We start from the raw sequence: 19,002 nt of genomic DNA, 5'->3' as shown, positions 1-19,002 counted from the left end.
AATGTGGCTTTGTGGAGCTCCAACATAACGCAGTTCACGCATTTGCCGTTAGGGGGCACCCGAGTACCAATGTAGAGATTTTGTGCTTGAATGTAGGAAATAATACGTATCTTCAACCATGAGAATTATACATATATCTACAGTCTCTGATTTCATAAAAAAGATCATATATACGCTAGTGGAAAAAAAACCCAGAAGATAGCAATGCCGTGGTAATACCGGATCGGGATGTTTTTGCAGTCGTTTCAGTTTATATGCAATTAACTCATCTTGTGTTTTCCCCGTTCTGTTTTATTGCCAACATTTTAAATACATGCTTACCTTTATAAATAAATCAAAGTAGTTTACCTTTAGTCATAAACTCCATGCACAACAAAGGAATAATGAATGAGAAAATCGTATTTATTTTACCATAGTTGAGTTACAAATTTTTAAAAAAACTCTAAATAAATATTGATTTGTATTTTTACGTATCAACAACGTCGCTACAAACAAAATAAATCGACTAACAAAGCGATTGTGGGAATGCAGGCGTCCCTAATGAGGTGACCGTTGAATGAACTGTTTGCATTCTCCTTGCGATCCAGGTTGGCGCATGCGCAACGAAGGGTGGAGCACATCGATGACATCACGCGAGACTCATCAGGCAGGCAGGCAGGCAGGCAGGCAAGCGGCCAGTCAGTTAAAGCCATCTCACCGTCACTCGCGGAGCCTCCCTCCCTCCCTACCTACCTCCCTCCCTCCCTCGCTCGCTCGCTCGCTGGGTCCCTCCAACTGTGTCCGTCGTACTTTTCCGACCCGCCCGGCGAGGAGAATGTTCAACAGGACGCGGTAAGAGAAGCTTTTTGCATTCTTTTCTATTATCGACGGTTGTAAGTCGGTATTAGTGGAGGCTTTCGCTCCCTCCTCGCTCGGCGGTGACGTCCGTAGCCGGCGGTCAGTGCCGGCCGGCCAGCCAGCTTGTCTTGTCTGGTGACTGCCGCACCTAGCACCGAGCTTCTTATCATGCGCTTTGCTGTGGTTGTTTGTCCAAACAAAGGAGTGTTTTTGTTGTTCAATTGCTTGTCGTTGTTGTTGAACTCTAGCTGCTTCCAAATCAAGGTGTCACCGTCTACTTCCTGGCAGCAAGGATCCTCATGTGACTTTTGATACAGTGAAAGAGCGCTGCTCCTGTCAAGAGCATGCAACTGATGCATTTGGACGTCATCCACCCCCCTGCGTATCAATGTTTAAGAATTGATGCATGTTGAATTCAATAGTATGCACCTGTTGTTCTTGAAAACAATGGAAGCTAATGTGAAGGCAGTGTGCCCAAGATTTGGCGATGAACTACCCGGACTATCGGTACTCTGATATTTTCCAGAATACTTCAAAGAAGTAGCAACAAAACTCTTTTCAAGCAAAAAAGATCACATTTTGAATGTTGACTAAAACAGTCACCAACGACCAGATCTTTCTTCAGCAAAAGTAGCACCAGTCGGAGTTTGCCCTGAAAGTTGATTAAAACAAAGTCACGGCAAACGGAATGAATATGACAACAAAGATGGTAAAACGGATATTTGTGTGATGAATCCAATTGCATCCGACGGGGTGGGTTTCTCCACAATCAGTCAGGCAGGCAGGCAGGCAGGCGGTTCTCAGCGAGCGCTGGCATTCCTCAGCATTCAAATGTTCTCAACGTCTTGTGCTGCATGGAGGGAGGCCAGGGCCTGTACATGCTTGTAGTGGACTGCTGCCGCCGCCGCCTTGTCAGGGAATCCTTGCTCCCTCCCTCCCTCCCACCTAGCTAGCTGCTCTACTTACTTGGCTCGCTACGGTGGCGTGCTGTGCGGACGTCAATGTTTTCAGTGTAAACGCAGCCGAAGGCCTCTGCTCGTGTTTTGGCCACAGACATTTGGGTGTTTGCCCTGACCGTCAACTCCAGCTGCGTCCTCCCGATGAAAACTCAGCGAGGTCATAAAAAGACAATGACGAGCCACCCGCCGTAAAAGAGTCATACAAAGTGCCCAGATCAGCAATTCCTCGGCAGCGCTTTGGGAAAACTTAGCGTTTTGTACCTGTTCCTGCTCGTCAGTGCTCCTAAATGGTCTAAGCGGGTTAATGGACTGAGAGCGTTCCAATTACAAAGAGTAGAAGGGGGGGTGCCTGTCCTTCACGGTTGGCCTGCGTTCGGGGGGGATCCAATGAGCTCCTCTTCTCGGCCTTGTCACGGTCCCGTCTTGGTGCCTGATGGATGCCGAGGTCCTTCCGCGGCAACAATCGGCCTGTTTTCGCCTCTTTTGTGCTTCATTTGGGCCGGACAATGGCTTCATTTGGCATCCCTCCTCCGTCCGGACAGGGTCTGTCACCATAGGGCGACCCCCCCCCGCCCCCCTCCTCCCACACTGCTCCCCCACCCACCCTTCCGCCACCCCAACCGTGCGTCACCCTACGCCCCCAGCCCCTCCGTGCCACACCCTGCCCCCAATCCGGCCCTCCGGCTTTGCACTTGTCCCTGTTGTTGGAACAGCTGAGCCCTTCGGCGAGCGTTATTGGTCACGCCCGACTGCCGAGTTGACATTCTGCACATTGGTGCCGAGCCGGAGACCTCATTGTTGCAATTATTAACGAGCAAACGTCCGTCGTTAGAAGTCTTTTCCAGCCGAGCCTCGAGCTAGTTTAGGAAGTTGAATAGTTTACCTGTCTGTCATATTTTGACGGCAGGAAATGCTTTGTAAGAAGTAAAACTGGAGACCCTATAAAAAGCATCACTTGCAGCTCTTTGGAGTCTTTTCGTCTGCAGTCCTCGCAGCTCTGTAACTAGAACGAGAACTGGGTGACCCGACAAATTCATTTCAGGCCCATCTGGATTCACTGCGGCCGAGTTCAGTTTTTTTTTTCCTTGTGCTACAAACGCTTTTATGAAGTGAGACTGTTCTACGTTTCCGCGGGCGCCGTTGCCCTGCAGTAAAAGCGAGAGACGAAGGAGCCTTAAAAGATCACGCTGTGGCTTGAACAAAGGCAGCATCTGAGTTGGAGGATGGGAGGAGGCTTTTACGGGCCACGCGGGATTCATGTTTCAACACTCGCATGCCTGCTCTGGCGCTAATCGTCCGCTCCTGACACACCTGAAATTAGAAAACGTCTGCGCATCTGCGGCTCCCTGTTTCATGCCACCGCCGCGTTGGTCTCATGCCAGACGCTCATCTAACGCAAATGTTGCCTTCAGGCCGCTACATGTACGGTAATAACAGGCAACGTGTCTCGGTTTGAAAGAAAAAAGAAAAAAAAAAGAGCCTGCTCCCACAAGAAGCATGACGCTCCAAAATGTAGCAAACGTCATTTTCCATGTTCAGGTCACGGCGTTGTGACTAATTGCAAGTCACTGCCAAAGTCATGGCAGCTGCCTAACAAGAGCAATTGAGGCGCGCCATCCCGTCAGCTCCGCGAAAGGGAACGGACGGGCTGCCGAGCGGCGTCTCGGCCCGGCGCAAAAGCCAAGCGTGCGGAACAGGAGCGGAAAGCGCCAGGCGGGTAGCCGTGCCAGAAAGAAGAGCGGCGTGCGGCGCGCTGCTCCTGACGTGCCGCCGCCGCCGCGCCACCCTATCTATCTCAAGTTGGGGCAAGTTTGCTCCTGGCGGGGAATTTTGTTGAGGCTATGTTGTCCTCCCTCCTTTTGCCGCCGTCCACAACTTAAGTGATCTGACGGTTGTTACGTGCCACGGACGCCGCAGGGCACGCCGACAGTCAAGTCGATCCGGTTTTCTTGTTAACGTAGCCAAACGCCCGCCCGCGCCCGCCCGCCGCTCAGGTCCAGCTCGTGACACGTCCCACGAGCCTTGTTCTCAGGGCTCTACGGGTTGTCTTCCTTGTCTGTCTGTCTGTCCACTTTGCAGAACGTGGAGCGGCTCGTTTCCCCGCGCACTCGGTGCACTCGGCCTACTTCTGTCAGGATCGACAAGTTAATCCTCGGCCTTTCGACCCGCCAACTCTGTCAATCTGTTACGAGGCCGCTCACCGTCGCTGAGGCCCTTTGGCGTGTCGTCGTAGCCGCAAATGCTGCAAATGAGCAGTAGTGCAAACACTTTGACGGGACTCTTGTTGCCCTTGTGGAACCTTCAAGTTGCGAGAGCACAGTAACTCTGTCAACGTTGTTGACACAAAACGCCTTTCAAATGGCTCATAAAAGTTCATTTATTCAACTGCGTGTTAGCGAAACGGTCCCAAAAATAGAGTAGCCGTAGCCCGTTATCAAGATGGTCACGCCGGTGATTTACGTCACTTCATTTATTGACCATATAGGGCGAGCGCAGCCCCGATCCAAACTCCCCAAACTTGTGGTTTTGCCCAACTTAGCTCCCTTTTCATGATTGCTCATATTACGGGATGTCGGCAGCGGTGACATACTGCTCCAGGGGGTAATTACAAGCCAGGCCGAGGGCGGGAACCCATAGAAGCCGTTTAATTTGTGCCGCTTGGGGTCTCCTGCCGCATTGGTGGGATTTAGAAGAAACAGGTCCCGCCCTGAATCACGTTGTTTGCTTTCCGGTCGCCCGGCCGGCCTCCACCGCGCCAGCAGTCAAAATACACCCCCCCCCCCTCGACGCATTCCTCAACTGTCGCTCGCAATCGGGCCGAGTTTGTCTCAAAAAGTCGCCGGGGTCGAGATGTTTTAGATCAGATTGCAATCTGCCGTTCCGCCTGGCTTCCGACAGGTCCGGCGTGTTGTGCCGCTCGCGAGCGCGTCAACAAGTCCGTTTTTTGTTTTCTTATTAGACAGCCTTGTAATCAATCACACGGCGGCGTTTTCAGGGTCACCTCCAGTCCGCCGCTGCCACTGCCGCCGCACCGATTTGCATGCTCGCTTGCCACCTGCCAACTTGTTTTGTCAACACGTGCGACGTGTTGTGCACAAAAACACGGCAGCAAAGTCTCCCGTGTCGTGCTTGTCAAAGTAACTCTGTCACGATTCTTCCAACATTTTCCATTCCCTGCCTGCCCGGCGAATCTGATCTTCAATGCGCAGCTGCGCTTTGGTTAGAGTTGCCGACACACGCCTGCCTCAGTTCACACCCAGCCTTTGTTTCTCCTCGTGCTGCTCTCCAAACAAACCCTTAAACAAGTTGTCCACAGGCCAGGGTGGAGACTGACTACGAGGGGGAGGGGAGGGGCGGTCTCCCAGATGGGTGCCATCCTCCCACAAACCGCATCCTATTAGAATGAGGGAGTGATGAAAATGGGCGTGGCCCAGAGCCGCTAACATCTGTGCCCGTATCCCCCCTCCCCTCCCGCCCCCCACGCTGCATTCTGCAGAAGAACGAGGCGAGCGAGGGGAGGGGATCTCTCCATGCAGGCACAAGTTTTCGCTGGCCAGCTCGTCTCCCTTTTTTTTTTTTTTTTTACTTTAGTTTCACCCGTCGGCAGATTCTGGAATACCTCTGGGATGGAAGCTGCAGCAGAACGCTCCGCCCGCATGGGTTAAACGCCTCGCAGATGGGGGGATTTTAAAAAAAGGACCCGGATAGGGTAAGACCGATCGAACGAGCGAGCCAGCGCTCGCAGGGGGCTGCCGGCGGCTGGCTCGGCGCTATCTGCCGCCTGGAATGCGCGTGGGGCTGCCCGGGCCGGGGTCAGGGCACCTTTTATCACCGGTCCGTCTCCAATCTAAACCGTCCCGCTCAGGGAGGCGGGAGGGAGATGGTATCATGTCGGCCAAATTAGCGGAAAACCGTGTTGCCGTAGAAACGTCCGGGGGGGGCGGATGACAGCAGGCGCCGAGCGACGGGAATGCCCCGTAATGACAAGGTCGGTGCAAACGTGCCTTGACGAATGGATGAAAAGGAAAGTCACCTTGAGCAAAGGGAGCTCTCCAGATGCTTCTCAGGTTGCACTTGCTCAGTGTCGTGGCACGAACGCCGCCGCACTCCAGAGAGCTGCTGCTGCTGCTGCTGCTGCTGCTGCTGCTTCTTTTTTTAACATTGGTCCACCTCCATACAGGGGCGATCCCATTGGACGCAAAGATTCAAACGCGAGGGCCACGGGTGGCTTACCGAAAAAGAAAACGCCCACCACAGCGTGCGCCGGTCGACCGGCAACTGCTCTGGTTGCCATAGCAACTGAAAGGGGGGCTGTGGAAGAGAGATTACAATTCCAACAATGCAATCCGCTGTCTGTTTTTTGTCAAAGAAACTGCGCAACGGGGTCGACTCCAGCTCACCTGAGGACGACCAAGTGGATGGACGCGCTCCATCCGTAGCGGTGCTTAGATGGCGTATCGTGGAGACGAATGGATGGTCGGTCATAGTGCTCTTTGTTGGCAAGATGCCCTGCATTGGGTTTCGTTTCCTTTTAACTAAAGCCAAGGGTCACTTTTGCGTGTTTGCTCGAGACACACGGCTCCTCGTTCCCAAATAACACCAACGTGTCAGATGGCGGCAAATATTGTCGAGGGGTAGGATGATAGTTGCAGCAGCGCCCTAGGGGAAACGAAACAATGACGAAAATGCAGGCGCGTCCGAAAAACGACACCGTGATATTCCCGTGCAAAACCTACGGCCGTCTCCAGTTACTCGGCCACTTAACGTGTTACTCGGAAGGTTGTGGAATGCCCCCCCGCTGACGCACAAAAATGATTTCAAAAGGTGGCAACATCGGAGAGCTCAGCCGGCCCGGACGCTCGCACCGGAGACCCCCGCAGGCGCGTCTTACGTACGACTTTGGCCTTCCGCCAGGCGCTGATATTAATCTCCTCTTAACCTGCCAGTCAGCATTTCTGTCGTGGCCCACTTATTTTCCAATCTGTATCCAAGTATTAACTGATGAAGCTCTCTCCAAAGCAGGAATGTGGAACCTGCAGCTCGGGCACCTTTCCCCAAGTGCTTGGATGAAAGGGAGGTCACGGCCTGCCTCCAAGATCCATTCTGAACATTCCCCTTTTTCCACAACGCTTCTCGTGTTGAAAATTGTGTGTGTGCCCTCAATCCCGCTAACCTTTGAGCATCTCGCCATTCCGTTTGTTGCAAATATGTAGGTTGGAATGGCATTAGCACCTACGCGGCGAGATGATGGGCAAATCGCGTCCAGTCTGATCCATCCCAAATCCCAAATCGGAAAAGAAGATTAAAGCTCCCGTGTAGCAGACTCCTTTGGGGCCCGTCCGTGCTTGCCGCTCGCAACATCCGCCGGCTGGTGCCCTTTCTCTTCAGAACCCCGACGCGCACGCCGCTCACGTCTCCCCCGTCTCTCGCTCTCCAGAGTTAACACAAAGTTTACTGCCGGCTTTAGCTCATGGAAAAGATGGGCAGCTTTGTGGACAAATATGGTCAGAGAAGCGAGAAGCGGCGCAGCTGCCGCCCGCCGAGGCCCCCGTTCGTCAAGGATGTGTCAAAACAAAGAAGCGCTTGGCTGCGCTTCCACGTGCGGCCCCTTTTTAGCTGCTCTGGCTACGCAACCGCCCGTCGGACACATTGCTACCGACTTGTGCAGCGGCGGCGTTGCTCATCCCTGCGAGACGGAGCCAAGACGGTTGCTCACAAGCCAAGCCTCCCTCGGGCCTCGGGAAGGGAAAGTCCGCCTCCCGAGACAATGGCGACGATTGAGGCGGCCGCACGAGCTTACTCATCGCTCAGAGAGGCTTCACGGGACCTCTTTTTGTACTCCGGGCCAAAACAGCGTCACCCGTGTAATGACAAAACAGGGAGCGGCACAGTTGAATGGAAAGGAATGAAATGAGTCAATGCTCAGGACGGCCGCCGTGTCTTTTTCAGAAGGCTCTGACGGAGGCCCAACCGTGAGGCGCCGGAGGCCGTGACCAGGCAGGAAGGAGCCCGGCCCGCCAGGGAGCGCCATGGCTCCCCGGAAGCGAGGCAGCGGCGGCAACCGCGGCGCCGACGGCGGCGGCCTCTCCTCCTTCTTCTTCTGCTGCTTCAACAACAGCGAGCACCCCGAGATCACCTACAGGCTGCGGGAAGACTTTGCCCCGCAGGCCATGGAGCCGGTGCTGCCCATGCCGGGCTATGACGAGCTGGACGGGATCTTCTCTGAGTTGGTGGTGAGCGAGCGTATCAAGTCTGTCTTCTCATTTTGGAGCTTGTGGAAACGAGTCCTTTCTAGTTCATTGTGTTTGGCAGCGTTCCAAGTCCGGAACAGCCGCTTCTTGCTAGTTTAGCTCATCTTGTGAGTAACAAGGCCACGGTGCCATTCTTCCAATTTGGCTTGCCCCCCCCCCCTTCCACTCCACTTTCTGTAAGCATGACATTTTTTTGCACATCAATGGGCCTCATTCAGCGGCTCTTCATGTTCCAAGCGCTCCGCCGTCTAATTGCTTGTTTTTGTCCACTGCCCTTTGTGAGCGCATAATTGAGCGTGACGACGGGAGAGGTTTCCCAGTCGCCGTGTTTGCCCAAAAGGAAACGGCCACGTGCTTTTTTTGCCCTCGTGACCACACGCGAGCCTCGTGCGCGCCGTCTAATGGAAGGCGTTTTGCAAAGCCTCGTGTGGCTCGGGGACGGACGCATGTTGTCTCCAGATGTCAACTTTTGTAATGATCCTTTATTTTTTCTTTCCCCCATCGCGCAGGACGAGCTGGACCTCACCGAGAAGCACAGGGAAGCCATGTTTGCCCTGCCCGCTGAGAAAAAGTGGCAGATATACTGCAGCAAAAAGAAGGTAAAAAAAAAAAAAAAAAATCATTTCCATAAGGAAACGGGATGTGCGTCAAGCACACGGGGCTGAATCATTCAACATCATTTGTGTCAATTCCAAATATTCACCTCAACTCCTTTGGTGATAAAAGCATCAATGGGGCCGTAAATCCGAGCGTGAGCCCTTGTGACTTTTTCCTGCGCTCAAGCTGTCAAAACAGCCGTCGGCCCGTCGTGTATTTTCCCTACCTTCCGTCAAACGCCCGACCGACCTGGTTTCAATTAGATGACGCCGACATCGGCGCGACCTCATCGGTGTTATTTTCTCAGGCTTCGCTGAGCTCCTCCCAAAAGGTCGCCGGCACTTTTCTGTGCTCGTGGAGAATGTCAGGCGGTGGGACTTTTAGTTTGCCTTGACACAAAATCACCCGTCAGTAATCATGCTTTGACTTTACCCTCGTTTTGATTTCATTTCAACTCACCGTGAAGCGCTCTTTGTTGTCTACCGCCGTGTGATCTCAACCATCAGCTCGTGAGAAAAAAAAAAAAAAAAAGAAGTATTCCGCCGTTTCTCACGCGTCCTAGATAAGCGGCCTCGTATCTGCAGCCCAAAATAGCTCCGCCCGCATGACACGTTGGGAAATCAAACTCACCGCAGGAGTTTGTGCTACGTTTTTCTGCCGGTGACACACGCGTCGATTGCGCCGAGTCAGCTTCGAGGCCAAAGGGGAAGTCGCCGTCCGTGCGTGGCGAGGAAGCGCACGGCCGGCCGGTGGGAGCAAACAGGAAAGGCCATCAAACACCAGCGTTTGTTTTTCTGTGGCTGTACTGCTCAGGTGTTCCATGTCCAGTCACGCAGCAGTCGGCAAAAGTCAATTCTGCCCAAATACGCTCCCTACTTCCTTTGTTAAGTGCAGAAATACGCCTGAGTTGTTACGGTCTGACCTCTCCAATAAAACATGAGAGAAAAAAAAAAAAAGCAAGTGTTCTGGAGCCTTCAGCTGCTCCATTAATGAACTCTCCAAGCTCCACTTGGCAAGTTGGCCGGTGGCTAGGTGGCTGGGGCGGGTCCCCCCCCCCCCCCCCCCCCCCCCCCCCCCCTGGGCTGTCTGTCACTTCCTGCTAGACGACCGTGCCAAGAAAAAGCTGCACTTCTGCCGCTTTATGAACTACCGCCCAATTAGTGTGCCCGCCTCGCAGCTTGCCGTGCGTTTAATAGGCGTGAAGTGGGGGGGGGGGGGTGTCTTTTAACGTGCCAGAGTCGCCTTGACGGAGCGGACTCGGACCGCATTTTCCAAACGCGCCCGCCCAGGGATTAAAAGTCAGCAGGAGGCCGAGCCGTGTCCTCAATCCACAGTTTGAACAGCCTGCGCTAATCTTTGGCCGCTTTCCTCAGGCAGCTGCGCTTCCAGCTGTGGAACTCCTTCAAAGGAACCGGGCCGGGCCAGGCCGGGCCGGGCCGGGCCGGCCTACTTTTTGGCCCACTGAAACGCAGTTCCCACCGGACTGTCGTGGCTTCGTTACAAATTGTCCATTGTGTTTTCTAGGAACAAGAGGAGAACAAGAGTGCGACCAGTTGGCCGGAATATTACATCGATCAGCTCAATTCCATGGCAGCTGTAAGTCCCCCCACAAAACTGTGACTGCTTGAGGTTCTTTCCTTCCTTGTTGTGATATTATTCTTCAAAAAGCATCTGGAGTGATGCCATCAAATGATGTTTGTGGCACAGCGCAAGACGCTCCTGGCCCTGGAGAAGGAAGACGAGGAGGAGAGGAACAAAACGGTGGAGAGCTTGAAGACCGCCCTCAGGACTCAACCTATGAGGTGACGCCACCTCGGCGCTGGCGTCGGTGTGTTGAGACCTAACTGTGAATACGTGGAAAGGTTCGTGACGCGCTTCATCGACCTGGACGGCCTGACGTGCATCCTCAACTTCCTGAAGAGCATGGACTACGAGACCACCGAGTCGCAGATCCACACCTCGCTGATCGGCTGCATCAAGGCGCTGATGAACAATTCTCAGGGTCGTGCCCACGTGCTCTCGCACGCCCAGAGCATCAACATCATCGCCCAGAGCCTGGCCACCGACAACGTCAAGACCAAGGTGGCCGTGCTGGAGATCATGGGCGCCGTCTGCCTGGTGCCCGGCGGCCACAGGAAGATCCTGGAGGCCATGCTGCACTACCAGCGCTTTGCCTGCGAGCGGACGCGCTTTCAGGTGCCCGCAAACCGCTTCGCCCAGAAACATTGTGTTCCGCCCCTGACGTGACCTTTGCCCCCAGACGCTGATCAATGACCTGGACCGCAGCACGGGGCGCTACAGAGATGAGGTCAACCTGAAAACGGCCATCATGTCCTTCATAAATGCTGTGCTGAGTCAAGGCGCGGGAGAGGTAAGTGCCTGCCTGCCTGCCTGCCTGCGTGGCTGCCTGCGTGGCTGCCTGCGCCAAGTCCAAACTTTTATTCCTCCAGACAAGCCTGGAGTTCCGCATCCACCTGCGATACGAGTTTCTGATGCTGGGGATCCAACCGGTGATCGATAAGCTGCGTTCTCATGAGAACTCCACCTTAGACAGGTGAGAGATTGCTTGTGAGTGTTTCACGCAAGAAGGGAAATGAAAACATCTGGGCCGTTTTCATCTCCTCGCAGGCATTTGGACTACTTTGAGATGCTGCGGAACGACGACGAGCTGGCTCTGTCGAAGCGTTTTGAGTCGGTGAGCAGACGGGGCGAGACGGCCGGACGGACGGACAGACGCACGGCCGGACGGCCTTCGTCCACCAAAAAGCCCATTCAGCCACTCGTCTGTTTGTCGTCCGCTCGCAGGTCCACATCGACACCAAAAGTGCCACCCAAGTGTTTGAGCTCATCCGCAAGAAGATGAACCACACCGACGCATTCCCGCACTTTATGTCCGTCCTCCATCACTGCCTCCTCATGCCACGTGAGTCGGAGCTCATTTGATTGTCAAAACAACAGCAGCAGCAGCAACAACAACAACAAGCCTCCTCGTGTGCGCAGACAAGAGGAGCGGCAACACGGTGCAGTACTGGCTGCTACTGGATCGCATCGTCCAGCAGATGGTGCTGCAGAACGACAAGGGCCACGATCCTGACGTCACGCCACTGGAGAATTTCAATGTGAAAAATGTCGTGCGCATGTGAGTCCAGCCTCAACCACAAGTGGCCCATAGGAAAATCGACATTTTTTAATTTTTTTATTTTTTTGGTGATGACCCTGAAAAGATGCCGTGTCGCTAAAACCACGCGATCTCCTTCAGGTTGGTCAACGAGAACGAGGTGAAGCAGTGGAAGGAGCAAGCGGAAAAGATGCGCAAAGGTGAGCGCGGCCGGCGCCGGCCGTCTGCGGCCGCCGCGCTCACGCCCCTCCCTCCCGCTTTTGCCCCGTCCAGAGCACCACGAGCTGCAGCAGAAGTTGGAGAAGAAGGAGCGCGAATGCGACGCCAAGACGCAGGAGAAGGAGGACATGATGCAGACGCTCAACAAGATGAAGGAGAAGCTGGAGAAGGAGAGCGGCGAGCACAAGAACGTCAAGCAGCAAGTGGCCGAGCTCAGCGCGCGCCTGCACGAGCTCAGCGCCGTACGTCCCGAGCCCGCTTCCTCAACGTGTGCGCTGGCTGGCGCCTTTCATCCGACGCGCATTTCCTCCCTGCAGAGACAAGTCACCTTGGTTCCAGGCGGCGCCCCCGGGGGCCCGGCGCCACCCCCGCCCGTGCCGTCCTTCTCCGGCCTGCGCCCGCCGCCTCCGGGCGGCGCCATGGTTCCGCCGCCGCCGCCCCCTCCTCCCCCGCCGGGCGGCCCCCCGCCGCCGCCGGGTTGCCCGCCCGGGGCAGGCATCCCCCTGCCGCCCGGGGCCCCGCTGGGAGCCTCCATGCAGAAGAAGAACATCCCGCAGCCGTGCAACCCGCTCAAATCCTTCAACTGGTCCAAGTTGGCCGAGGTGAGGAACGTCGGCGACTTTTGCGCTCCGACGACCAGCACGACGACGTGTCTCTCTCGTCTGTCGCTCAGAACAAACTGGATGGCACCGTTTGGATGGATGTGGACGACGCCAGGGTTTTCAAAATTCTGGATCTGGAGGACATCGAGAAGACCTTTTCGGCCTATCAGAGACAGCAGGTATCGTTCGGGCCCTGTATTTTGGGGGACTGGAAACCAGCTGAAAATTTTGGCTACACAGGAAGAACTGCGAATTTTGTGAGCCGCGCCGTCTGAGCCCGTTCACGTCTCACCGGCTTTTGCTCTTTTGCCTTGCGTGTGTGCATGCGTGTTGCGGCCGGCCGGCTGGGCGGGCCGGCTGGGCGGGCCGGCCGGGCGGGCCGGCCGGGCGGGCCGGCTGGGCGGGCCGGCTGGGCGGGCCGGCCGGGCGGGCTGCCATCACGTAACTTGCCTGACTCATTCTAACGACCGCTTCTGCGTCTCCCCCTGCTTCCCGGCTGCACTTTAGGACTTCTTTACCATCAATAACAGCAAACAGGTGAGTGAGTGAGCAAGCAGAGTTGCTGCTCTTTTTAGGCCCTTGCCAATTTCTTATGTCCACCTCACGCTCTGCTCTGACGTTTGCTGCGCGCCATATCGGCAAGACGTGTCCGTCCTGTCTGTCGTACCGTCTTGACCTTTCCCGTGCGGCGTTTATTTTGGGTGTTGCGTAGACAGCTTGTTTGGGTGCGTGGGCGACAGCGAGTCACTAAAAGGGCACGTTTGCCTCGCAGAAAGAGGCCGAGGACGACGCGCCGGGCTCCAAAAAGGTGAGGGAGCTGTCGGTGATCGACGGCCGGCGAGCGCAAAACTGCAACATCCTCCTGTCCAGGTAGCGCCGCCGTCCGTCACAGTCGCCCGAGCGAGCGAGCGAGCGAGCGCCACGCTCGACCCGTCGCTAACGTGTCTTGTGCTGCAGGCTCAAGCTGTCCAATGAGGAAATCAAGAGGGCCATCCTCACCATGGACGAGCAGGAGGACCTTCCCAAAGACATGCTGGAGCAGGTGCCGCAATGGACCTGATTTCATCTGCTGGAATGGAATGCAGACAACTGGACCTTGACCCCTTTGTGGCCTTTCAGCTGCTGAAATTTGTGCCAGAGAAGAGCGACGTGGACCTCCTGGAGGAGCACAAGCACGAGCTGGACCGCATGGCCAAACCCGACCGCTTCCTCTACGAGATGAGCAGGTGCGTTGCAAGGGACAAAAAAAAAAACCGAGCCAGCCCCGCTTTGTCGCTTCTCCCAACTTTTCCCCACTCAAGCCTGTTTTAATCCCGCCCGTCCAGAATAAACCACTACCAGCAGAGACTGCAGTCTTTGTACTTCAAAAAGAAGTTTACCGAGCGGATAGCGGAGATCAAGCCCAAAGTTGAAGGTTGGTGGGCGAGCGAGCGAGCGAGCGTCTTCTGACTTTGAAAGCCGCCGTTGATTGCGTCGCCTTCCGCAGCTCTGACGAAGGCTTCCAAAGAGGTCCTGCACAGCAGAAACCTGAAGCAGCTGCTGGAGGTGGTGCTGGCCTTCGGCAACTACATGAACAAGGGCCAGCGGGGGAACGCATACGGCTTTAAGGTGTCCTCGCTCAACAAGATCGCCGACACCAAATCCAGCATCGACAAGTGAGAGGCGGCGCCCCGCCGGCGGCGCCAGCGACCGCCACGTCCCGTGGTGTGCTTACTTAGCGCCCGCCGCTCGCTTCCCTCTTGCCAGGAACATCAATCTTCTGCACTACCTGATCACCATCCTGGAGAAGAAATACCCCAAAGTGCTCAAGTTTCACGGTGACCTGCCGAGTGTCCCCGAAGCAGCCAAAGTTAAGTAGGTGGACTTTTCTACGGCCGACGAGCGGCGTGAGCACAGGTGACGCTCACCGAATGCTTGCTTGCAGCATGACCGAGCTGGAGAAAGACGTGGGCAACTTGCGCAGCGGCCTGAAGAGCGTGGAGAGCGTACGTGGGCCACAAATCTCGCTCACTCTTTGTCGGGGGGCGCTTGACTAAAGGTTGGCCTGCTTTTTTGTTCCTCCCTCCGCACGCCAGGAGTTGGACTACCAGAAGAAGCGAGCGCAGGAGCCGGGTGACAAGTTTGTGTCTGTGGTCAGCCAGTTCATCACCGTGGCCAGCTTCAGCTTCTCGGATGTGGAGGACTCGCTGACGGAGGCCAAAGACTTGGTAAGACTGACGGGAATTACCGTGCGGGGAGAGAGCGAGCGAGTGAGCGCGTTGACGCCACAGCTGCTGCATCGCAAACACCAAAGAGCAACTTTAACAAGAGTCAGGCCTCCATTAGGCTTTTACAAGAGGAAACCTGAGCACGTTGTTGGGCTGACGCCGCTTTATTGGCATTTTTTTTTTCCTGTTTCCGCTCATGCTTGCTGTTGTGGGCTGACAACCGTTTACATGGGGGAAGGTTTCCGACTCGAACGTTGCACAGTTCCAGCGAAACCCGGTCCCTCGGCTCGGCTCGGCGCGGCGCGTCCTGCCTTCTCGTTAACCTGCTGTGAAAAGTCGTCGCCTCCGTTTGGACTCTGGTCTGGGCTGTAATCAGCCGCCGGTCAAGCTGTGAGCCGGCGTGGCTTTCAAAGCATTTTTATTTCAAAGAACTGGCTCCCTAACGAGTCTTCCGTAAAATGGCCACTCATCGCCGAGGGGCCCTTCTCCCACTTCCTCCCGCAGTTTGTGAAGGCCGTAAAGCACTTTGGCGAGGACGCCGGCAAGATGCAGCCCGACGAGTTCTTCGGCATCTTCGACCAGTTCTTGCAGTCGTTCGGCGAGGCGCAGCAGGAGAATGACAACATGCGGCGGCGCAAGGAGGAAGAGGAGCGCAGGGCTAAAATGGAGGCTCAGGTAACGGCCGCTCGCGCGCGCCACGTCGAGCCACCGCGCTTCCGCGTTTCTGAAGTCGGTCGGGTTGCCGTGCAGCTCAAAGAGCAGCGGGAGAAGGAGCGCAAGGCGCGCAAGGCTAAGGCCAACGGCGAGGACGACGGCGGAGAGTTTGACGACCTGGTGTCGGCGCTGCGCTCGGGCGAGGTCTTCGACAAGGACTTGTCCAAGATGAAGCGCAACCGCAAGCGCATCAACAGCCAGAATTCGGAGGGCGGGCGCGAACGACCCGTCACAAAGCTCAACATGTAGGAGGTTGTTCTCCGCGCACCTTCCAGGTTTTCCCTTGCTTTTGTTTTGATTTCATGGCTAACGGAGGCGCCTTTTGACAGGATCCGTCAAGTTGTTGTTGTTTTTTTTGGTACGTATGAACCCTTCCTCCAAACAGGTTGAAGATCCCCTTAAAGACTCCAAACGCGAGGCCATTTTGTACAAAGTTGGTGAGCGGAAACTCAAGTTGAACTTTTTTCCCCTCGTCAGAGCTTTAACCGCAAGCAAAGGTCGCTGAGAAGCAGCTTCTTTTTTTTTTTGGACACGTGTGCAGCATTTCTATAAGTAATATCAGATCACTGTTTAAGAGCTGGCCTTAACTGTTTATAATTTTCACGTCAAGTCGGTACTTTTCCAGGCCTGGGCCTAAAACTTCCAAGCAATTTGGAGTGTGGACACTTGTGTATGTCCTAGATGACATACGTACGGTATATGTGTTTCAAAAAAAACACGCAAGGTTGTAAAGGTTACGTGCTTGTTCCACTTGCACATACCAAGCTGTAGTTCCTATGCTAAAATGCCATTAAAAATATACCGAAACAACCAATATTTGCGCTTTTATACATTGAATAGAAAACATATGAGACACTAGATGGAGTTAGAGCTCCATCTTGCGGATCAGAATGTCAACATGCGCCGCGACGTCACGGCTGTATTTGAACCGATGCGACGTGTAGCGAGCTAGGCTAGCTCACTTGAGCAGAAAGCCACCTTTCAGCTGATCCGCCTCCTCCTGCACAAAACAAGACGCTCCCGTGTAAAAAGCTCTGCCGGCCACCTCCACCACCACCGCCTTGAAGTCGCCGCACGTGGTCTCCTGCACAAGTTGAAGACACAGGCTCAGCAAACGTCCAGCACGCCGGCCGGTCAGGCAGGTACCTCCACGGCTTTGCCGGTGAACTGCGACCCCGTGGCGCCGCTCTGGAACGTCCTTGACTGGTTCAACCGGATCTGACCTTTGTGGTACTGGAGGGCCACTCGCGCCGTCACCCCGGATCCGGTTGGGCTGCGGTCCACCTTCAACCGGCAAACGTAAGTAGCACGCCCTCAGTATGTTTGCTTCAGTTAAGTCCCGACGGAGGCTCGTTGCACTGATTTGTCAGTAGGTGACCTGCGCTTCGGCAAACACGCAGACATTGGCGGTGGCGTCGGAGGAGAAGTCATCTTTGCCGTCGGTGAGGATGGTGCCGTACAGGAAGGCCAGGTCGTCGCTCACCGGGTGGCGCAGCTTCACCTAGGAGGAAGAACAAGATGCTGTTAATCAACCCATTTCTTTTTACACTTGTTGAGATTTTTGAAGCATTTTGACAGCGTACATGATCAATACACACTTCATCAACGCGATTGATCATGCCAGCCAGCCAGCCAGCCTTCCATGACCTCGTCGTACCTGCGATTTGACAGCTTTGGTAACGGCTGTGGCGGCGTCCACTAGATCTCTGGTCCGGGACTCCCTCACATCCAGGTCAAAGCGTCGCGCATCCACAAAGGCGTAAAAGGCTCCTCCGTAACTGATGTCCACCGTGACATCGCCAAAGCCTTCCACCGCCACCGTCACGTCTGCCAGAATCAATTTTTCAATCAATTTGCCTAAGAATTGGTCGGTTAAAATACACATTGAAAAATAAATGGTGTATATATACCCGTGGCAAAGACAAAGGCCGGCACGCTGAGGAACCTCACCGCGCCCGTTTTGCCTTGGTCGGCGTACTCGACGAAGGCCCTGACCAGCCCGCACGGGCAGTGGATGTTGACGGGCGTCTCGGGCGAGCGCGGCTCCTTGGCCAGGCCGTAATCGACGGCAAAGCGTCCCAGGGCCACTACGGCGTGGCCGCACATGGTGCTGTAGCCCTCGTTGTGCATGAACAAGACGCCCAGGTGGGCGTCGGGCAACTCGCTGGCCACCAGCAAGGCGCCGTACATGTCGTAGTGACCCCGCGGCTCCAGCATCAGCACTCGCCGCAGGTGGTCCAGGTGCTCCCGCACGTAACGCCGCTTGGACAGCAACGTTTGGCCTTTGACCTCCGGGTAGCCGCTCACGATGATGCGGAGAGGCTCGCCGCCCGTGTGCATGTCCACCACCGACAGCTTGGCGCCCTCGTGTGGCGGAAGTCGAACATCCATCGCTGCCCTGTGCAGCAAAGCAAACATTTCAGATTGATTTTGTCCGCAGATTTTTGCAGTTTATGCCATTGTTGTCACAGAATAACCGATTTGACTGATTGTTGCTTGCTTTAACGCGTCGTTCCTCAAGACCTTTCACATCGAGTGACACTTTGGCTTTCAACTATGCAATTGCAAACCAAACTAATTAAACTACGTCTTGAGAACTAATTCAAGAGTGAAAACGTCAAATATTCACGTTTACCTGCTCGACTAAACTTTCTTCTTCAATGCCACTTTTTCTTCGTTGGTTTCTGCCACTGCAGCATAGCGTTGGCTCGTGAGTGAACGATTCGTTCAAAAGAACGTACGTTTTCAGTGAACGAGAGTGAACGAATCACTTCCCGAAGTGATTCGTTCTTTTTTTTTCAGTTCAGTCTGACTTTCCCCTTCGCGAACGAGTCAATGGGGCAACTGCCTTCCTTCCCGTGCATCAACGCATCAGTCAGTGAATGATTATGCTTCTCTTTGGGTCATCTTGATTTTAGAACACTTCAAATAACGTGTAGACATATATACGCCTAGATATTGTTATCCAATATATCTACTGCGATTTCACATTCGATTGCTGGTTTGAAATTTACCTTTATTTTTTTATTATTATTTTAATAAACATTAAAACCTGTTAAAAATGTGTCTGGTGGTTTATTCCTTGTTTTTATTTTTTGGGGCATGAAAACAAAAATCTGACATTTGGTTAGCTGCTTTATATGACAGTATGTATGTGTTTTACATTGTGTAATATGTGTTGGTGTCCCCCAAATAAAGAGCAAGTAGTCAAATACACATGCTTGACACGTACAAAAATTGCATAAAGCTATTATGTACACCTGAAAATGGCGGCGTGCCTAGTAGAGTGTCCAAGTGACGTCACAGATCAAACAGCCAATCAGAAAGTGGGGGTGAGGGCGGGTGTGGCACTTTTCACTTAAACCAGGGGTTCGTCACGACTTGTCCCCGGTTGTTTTATTATGTGTAGGTTGTCATGGTTTCTGTCCGCGTCTGTGTACTCGCCCCTCCCTTCCTGTGTCTACTCACAATCAATGTACTAATCAGTCACCTGCCTCT

The 19,002-nt window shown here is 54.4% G+C and overlaps 2 protein-coding genes and 1 long non-coding RNA gene across 10 annotated transcripts; 1 reads left to right on the top strand and 2 right to left on the bottom strand.

The window, feature by feature from the left end:
* Positions 1-668: 668 nt before the first annotated feature.
* Positions 669-16,318, top strand: LOC148381313 (disheveled-associated activator of morphogenesis 1-like). Of its 8 annotated transcripts, none has more exons than XM_088361544.1 (27): positions 669-831; positions 7,746-8,029; positions 8,557-8,646; positions 10,169-10,240; positions 10,352-10,446; positions 10,507-10,840; positions 10,905-11,015; positions 11,095-11,198; positions 11,273-11,339; positions 11,450-11,567; positions 11,645-11,783; positions 11,904-11,962; positions 12,036-12,223; positions 12,299-12,583; positions 12,655-12,762; positions 13,091-13,120; positions 13,356-13,453; positions 13,541-13,625; positions 13,703-13,809; positions 13,909-13,997; positions 14,070-14,238; positions 14,330-14,437; positions 14,508-14,568; positions 14,659-14,790; positions 15,295-15,465; positions 15,541-15,756; positions 15,890-16,318. In XM_088361544.1, exons 2-26 carry the CDS (start codon positions 7,826-7,828, stop codon positions 15,751-15,753), a joined length of 3,237 nt encoding a protein of 1,078 aa, XP_088217670.1. In that variant the 5' UTR covers positions 669-831; positions 7,746-7,825; the 3' UTR covers positions 15,754-15,756; positions 15,890-16,318. The 8 variants fall into 8 exon arrangements, with proteins under 8 accessions (XP_088217670.1, XP_088217668.1, XP_088217669.1 ...); XM_088361542.1 differs by having other exon boundaries at positions 15,834-16,318; XM_088361543.1 differs by having other exon boundaries at positions 15,541-15,779.
* Positions 2,454-7,216, bottom strand: LOC148381314 (uncharacterized). Its single transcript, XR_015854331.1, has 3 exons — positions 6,533-7,216; positions 6,197-6,455; positions 2,454-6,107 (listed from the first exon to the last, which is right to left on the bottom strand). It is a non-coding gene; the product is annotated as an uncharacterized LOC148381314 (long non-coding RNA).
* l3hypdh (trans-L-3-hydroxyproline dehydratase) lies at positions 16,048-18,286 on the bottom strand. Its single transcript, XM_088361547.1, has 6 exons — positions 18,140-18,286; positions 17,415-17,902; positions 17,162-17,331; positions 16,883-17,005; positions 16,651-16,788; positions 16,048-16,588 (listed from the first exon to the last, which is right to left on the bottom strand). Exons 2-6 carry the CDS (start codon positions 17,893-17,895, stop codon positions 16,463-16,465), a joined length of 1,038 nt encoding a protein of 345 aa, XP_088217673.1. The 5' UTR covers positions 17,896-17,902; positions 18,140-18,286; the 3' UTR covers positions 16,048-16,462.
* Positions 18,287-19,002: the final 716 nt, after the last annotated feature.

Source organism: Syngnathus floridae, chromosome 19 (genome assembly GCF_059516105.1).
Source record: "Syngnathus floridae isolate MCC-2025c chromosome 19, RoL_Sflo_1.0, whole genome shotgun sequence".
NCBI classification, from domain to species: domain Eukaryota; kingdom Metazoa; phylum Chordata; class Actinopteri; order Syngnathiformes; family Syngnathidae; genus Syngnathus; species Syngnathus floridae.
Note: the sequence above shows the minus strand (reverse complement) of the source record. Positions and strands in the feature narration are given on the sequence as shown.

Excerpts from the sequence above, each read along its gene's own strand:
- LOC148381313 (XM_088361544.1), top strand. The coding sequence starts at position 7,826 with ATGGCTCCCCGGAAGCGAGGCAGCGGCGGCAACCGCGGCGCCGACGGC. Across the intron at positions 12,584-12,654 it reads ACTGGTCCAAGTTGGCCGAG|AACAAACTGGATGGCACCGT; the intron begins GTGAGGAACGTC and ends TCTGTCGCTCAG. Across the intron at positions 14,438-14,507 it reads CCCGAAGCAGCCAAAGTTAA|CATGACCGAGCTGGAGAAAG; the intron begins GTAGGTGGACTT and ends GCTTGCTTGCAG.
- l3hypdh (XM_088361547.1), bottom strand. The coding sequence starts at position 17,895 with ATGGATGTTCGACTTCCGCCACACGAGGGCGCCAAGCTGTCGGTGGTG. Across the intron at positions 17,332-17,414 it reads GGCCTTTGTCTTTGCCACGG|ACGTGACGGTGGCGGTGGAA; the intron begins GTATATATACAC and ends TGATTCTGGCAG. Across the intron at positions 17,006-17,161 it reads CCAAAGCTGTCAAATCGCAG|GTGAAGCTGCGCCACCCGGT; the intron begins GTACGACGAGGT and ends TCTTCCTCCTAG.